The sequence below is a fragment of the Eriocheir sinensis genome, chromosome 52 (assembly GCF_024679095.1).
Source record: "Eriocheir sinensis breed Jianghai 21 chromosome 52, ASM2467909v1, whole genome shotgun sequence".
Lineage (NCBI taxonomy): Eukaryota > Metazoa > Arthropoda > Malacostraca > Decapoda > Varunidae > Eriocheir > Eriocheir sinensis.
Window position 1 is genome coordinate 734834 of NC_066560.1, and position 6000 is coordinate 740833.

Sequence of the window (6000 nt, forward strand, 5' to 3'; positions counted from 1 at the left end):
CAATGGAGGCAGCTGAAGGCACACAAAAAAAGAAAACAATAATAAAAAGCCTGCTACTTGCTGCTAAAAAAGATACAAAAGAGGTATGAAAGGAAGATCAAATGGGAGGAGAGGTCCTGATACCCTCCTCTTGAAAGAGTTCAAGTCGTAGGCAGGAGGAAAGACAGATGAAGGAAGATTGTTCCAGAGTTTACCAGCGTGAGGGATGAAAGAGTGAAGATGCTGGTTAACTCTTGCATAAGGGGTTTGGACAGTATAGGGATGAGCATGAGTAGAAAGTCGAGTGCAGCGGGGCCGCGGGAGTGGGGGAGGCATGCAGTTAGCAAGTTCAGAAGAGCAGTCAGCGTGGAAACATCGATAGAAGATAGAAAGAGAGGCAACATTGCGGCGGAATTTAAGAGGTAGAAAACTATCAGTATGAGGAGGAGAGCTGATGAGACGAAGAGCCTTAGCCTCCACTCTGTCCAGAAGAGCTGTGTGCGTGGAGCCCCCCCACACATGAGATGCATACTCCATACGAGGGCGGACAAGGCCCCTGTATATGGACAGCAACTGTGCAGGGGAGAAGAACTGGCGGAGACGGTATAGAACGCCCAGCCTCGAGGAAGCTGATTTAGTAAGAGATGAGATATGAAGTTTCCAGTTGAGATTATGAGTTAAGGATAGACCGAGGATGTTTAGTGTTGAGGAAGGTGATAGCTGGGTGTTGTCAAGGAATAGGGGATAGTTGTTTGGAAGATTGTGTCGAGTGGATAGGTGGAGAAACTGTGTTTTTCAGGCGTTGAAGGACACCAGGTTCTTCTTGCCCCAATCGGAAATAATAGTAAGGTCTGAGGCTAAGCGTTCTGCAGCCTCCAGCCTTGAGTCGTTAAGTTCCTGAAGGGTGGGTCTTCTGTTAAAAGAAGTTGAATAATGCAGAGTGGAATCATCGGCGTAGGAATGGATAGGACAGTTCGTTTTGGAAAGAAGATCATCAATGAACAACAGAAAAAGAGTGGGAGATAGGACAGAACCCTGTGGGACACCACTGTTAATAGATTTAGGGGAAGAACAGTGACCGTCTACTACGGCAGAAATAGAACGGTCAGAAAGGAAACTGGAGATAAAGGTACAGAGAGAAGGATAGAAAACGTAGGAGGGTAGTTTAGAAAGCAAAGATTTGTGCCAGACCCTATCAAAAGCTTTTGATATGTCCAGCGCAATAGCAAAAGTTTCACCGAAACGGCTAAGAGAGGATGACCAAGAGTCAGTTAAGAAGTAGAACGCCCCTTGCCGAACCCATACTGGCGATCAGATAGAAGGTCAGAAGTGGAATGGTGCTTTTGAATCTTCCGGTTAAGGATTGATTCAAAAGCTTTAGATAGACAAGAAAGTAAAGCTATAGGACGGTAGTTTGAGGGATTGGAGCGGTCACCCTTCTTAGGTACAGGCTGTATGAAGGTATACTTCCAGCAAGAAGGAAAGGTAGATGTTGACAGGCAGAGGCGAAAGAGTTTGGCCAGGCAGGGTGACAGCACGGAGGCACAGTTTTTAAGGACAATAGGAGGCACTCCATCAGGTCCATAAGCCTTCTGAGGATTGAGGCCAGAGAGAGCATAGAAAACATCATTTTGAAGAATCTTTATAACAGGCATAAAGGAGTCAGAGGGGGGATGAGTAGGAGGAATATGCCCAGAATCGTTCAGAGTGGAGTTTCTAGAAAAAGTTTGAGAGAAGAGTTCAGCCTTAGAGATAGATGAGACGGCAGTGTTGCCGTCAGGACTGAGGAGGAGGAAAGATGAAGAAGTGAAGTTGGAGGAGATGTTTGGCTAGATGCCAGAAGTCATGGGAAGAGTTAGAGAAAGCAAGGTTTTGACATTTTCTATTAATGAAAGAATTTTGTTAGTCGGAGAATAGATATATATATATATATATATATATATATATATATATATATATATATATATATATATATATATATATATATATATATATATATATATATATATATATATATATATATATATATATATATATATATATATATATATATATATATATATATATATATATATATATATATATATATATATATATATATATATATATATATATATATATATATATATATATATATATATATATATATATATATATATATATATATATATATATATATATATATATATATATATATATATATATATATATATATATATATATATATATATATATATATATCTATATATAGATATATATATTTTTTATCACAAAGGAGGCAGCTCAAGGGCACCAAAAAAAAAACAATAAAAAAAAGCCCGCTATTCGCTGCTCCCATAAAAAGAATCAGAAGAGATGGACAAAAGCAAGATCAAACTCGGGAGGAGAGGTGTCCTGACACCCTCCTCTTGAAAGAGTTTAAGTCGTAGGCAGGAGGAAATACAGATGAAGGTAGATTCTTGCAGAGTTTACTAGCGTGAGGGATGAAAGAGTGAAGATGCTGGTTAACTCTTGCATAAGGGGTTTGGACAGTATAGGGATGAGCATGAGTAGAAAGTAGCAGGTGCAGCGGGAGGGGGGGAGGCATGCAGTTAGCAAGTTCAGAAGAGCAGTCAGCGTGGAAAAAATATCGATAGAAGATAGAAAGAGAGGCAACATCACGGCGGAATTGAAGAGGTAGAAGACTATCAGTAGGAGGAGGAGAGCTGATGAGACGAAGACCCTTAGCCTTCACGTTGTCGAAGAATAGGGGATAGATGTTTGGAAGATTGTGTCGGGTTGATAGGTGGAGAAATTGAGTTTTTGAGGCATTGAAGGACACAAGGTTCCTTCTGCCCCAATCGGAAATGATAGCAAGGTCTGAGGTTAAGCGCTCTGCAGCCTCCAGTCTGGAGTTGTGTACTTCTTGTTGAGAAGGTCTTCTATTGAAAGAAGTTGAATAATGCAGAGTGGAGTCGTCGGCGTATGAGTGGACAGGACAGTTTGTTATGGAAAGAAGATAATTGATGAATAACAGGAAGAGAGTGGGTGATAGGACAGAGCCCTGTGGAACGCCACTGTTGATAGGTTTAGGGGAAGAGCAGTGACCGTCTACCACCGCAGAGACAGAACGGCCGGAAAGGAAACTGGAGGTAAAGGAACAGAGAGAGCGATAGAGTCCGAAAGAGGGCAGTTTAGAAAGCAAAGACTTGTGCCAGACTTTATCGAATGCTTTCGATATGTCTAGCGCAACAGAGAAAGTTTCACCGAAACGGCTAAGAGAGGATGACCAAGAGTCAGTTAAGAGAGCAAGAAGATCGCCAGTAGAACGCCCCTTACGGAACCCATACTGGCGATCAGATAGAAGGTTAGAAGTGGAAAGGTGCTTTTGAATCTTCCGGTTAAGGATTGATTGAAAAGCTTTAAATAGACATGAAAGTAAAGCTATTGGGCGGTAGTTTGAGGGATTGGAGCGGTCACCCTCTATATATATATATCTATATATATATATATATATATATATATATATATATATATATATATATATATATATATATATATATATATATATATATATATATATATATATATATATATATATATATATATATATATATATATATATATATATATATATATATATATATATATATATATATATATATATATATATATATATATATATATATATGTACATATATATATATATATATATATATATATATATATATATATATATATATATATATATATATATATATATATAGGTAGGAGGTGGCGAAGCGGTAGCGTGCTGGGCCCACATTCATCACGTGATTGACGACGCGAGTTCGAGTCCCCACGCTGCCACCTCGAATTTTTCAGTCACCGCCGAGTGGCTTAAAACTACCCACTTGCTGTCCGGAATACCATCCATCAACCCGGACTCTAGAGGAAACCGTCCAAGTTCCGGGAGGCAGCATGAGCCAAGAGAAGGTGGCGCAACTATAAAACACCTGCTGCGCCAATACGGGCTGGGGCACTAAGAGCCCCTTAAGCAAGCCTATATATATATATATATATATATATATATATATATATATATATATATATATATATATATATATATATATATATATATATATATATATATATATATATATATATATATATATATATATATATATATATATATATATATATATATATATATATATATATATATATATATATATATATATATATATATATATATATATATATATATATATATATATATATATATATATATATATATATATATATATATATATATATATATATATATATATATATATATATATATATATATATATATATATATATATACACACATATGTGTGTGTGTGTGTGTGTGTGTGTCGCTCTTTCTGTATCTATCTATCTATCTTTATTTCTCCATCTATCTCTCTATCTATCTATCTAGAGACTGATTGACCGTTTGTATCATCGGTTATTGATTATTGATTCATCGGTTAGATTATTGATTATTGAGTAAAAGATTCTTGATTGCTGTTTGGTGGATATTGATTTATTCTTGGTAAATGTTATTTTTTTAGCACCAATAAGTAACTCTCTAAATCTATTAGCGGGAGGAAATTTTGTAATACTCAATAAAATCGTCAAGTTCTAAGACACTCATTACATCGGCCCTGACTATGCTCCTAAAATGAAGTTTCCCATTGTTCAGACACTTTTATTCGCGCAGCCAATATCCTGCAGATATTCATTACTGTCGTGTGTAACAAGATTAGGGGGCCGGCACGGAACATTAATTATTTTTTTTTTCCCGTTCATGACGTTCACATAAACGGATTCTGAGTCGATGTTTGTTTGTGCTGAGTTATAAACGTCGCCTGCCTTCCTCTTTAATGGCCTCCCGTTCCCCCTGCCCCCCATACTGACACTGGAAAGGTTCTTTTTCACTTTTCTCACGTGCCTCTTTACCTTCCTCCTCTTTCTCTTTCCCAACAATGGCACTGTCCAAGGTTATCTCTTACTCACATGTTATGCCTCCCTCTGTACCTACCTCCTCCTTCTCTTGTCTTTCCCGACACAAATACTACAATATAACCTCTTTCTCACATGCTATGCCTTTACCTCTGCCTGGCTCACTCGCGCTCTTTACCAACAGACACTTTACAAGGCATCCTCTTCCACACATGCTATACCTTCCTCTTTACCTGCCTTCCCACTCTCTTTCCCAACACATACACCGTACATGATTACCTCTTCCTCACGTGCTATGCCTTCCTTCATCTTTACCTGCTTCACCCTCGCTCTTTCTCCCCGAACAGACTCAATACGAGCTCAACTTACGTTCTTCTTGTACCTCTTCCTCACGTGCTATGCCTTCCCCTTCAACTGCCTCACCCTCGCTCTTTCTTCCCGCCCAGACTCAACACGAGGTCAACGTAAGTTCTTCTCGCGTGGCTCTGGTAGCGTCCCGCCGCCACCACGGGCAGCGACTCTCCTGCACGGCGCTCAACCCTCGCTTCCCCGACCACCCCCTCACAGACTCTCTCCTGCTCAACGTGACATGTGAGTGCGTAGGGGGCGTGGGTTAGAGCACCACTATTGGTATAATTACTATGATTATTATTGCTGTAAATATAATCGTTATCATAATAATAATAATGTTTAAAGTAATTGGTATGTAAACACACATACTCTCTCTCTCTCTCTCACACACACACACACACACACGCCGCACATGAATATTATTAATATTTATCAGACCTTCTTTGCTCACTGTTCTCCGCATCCTCCTGATCTTCTTTTCTTTCTGTCCCTTTTCCTTTCGCTTTCTGCTTATCAAAGCAATGTGTCAAAGTCGTGTGATCTCCTATGACCCAAATGCCACTCATTATATAATCCTCGCGTGGACAAACGTCAAATATTTACATGAAATGACTGACGCAGTCTCTGCCAACACCCACACAATAATACACTACAGTGGTTTGGCCAGCGAGGGTAACGCCAGCGTGCGTGTATACATTCAGTTTCTATTGTTCACATTACCTT

The 6000-nt window shown here is 38.7% G+C and overlaps 1 protein-coding gene across 1 annotated transcript in view; it reads left to right on the forward strand.

Moving 5' to 3' along the window:
• Nucleotides 1-5557, forward strand: part of LOC126982825 (uncharacterized) — a 39385-nt gene extending 33828 nt beyond the window's left edge. The window contains exon 4 of the mRNA XM_050835098.1: nt 5373-5557. Coding sequence (XP_050691055.1) covers nt 5373-5543 — 171 coding nt within the window. The 3' untranslated portion in view covers nt 5544-5557. The remainder of the gene's footprint in view (nt 1-5372) is intronic.
• Nucleotides 5558-6000: the final 443 nt, after the last annotated feature.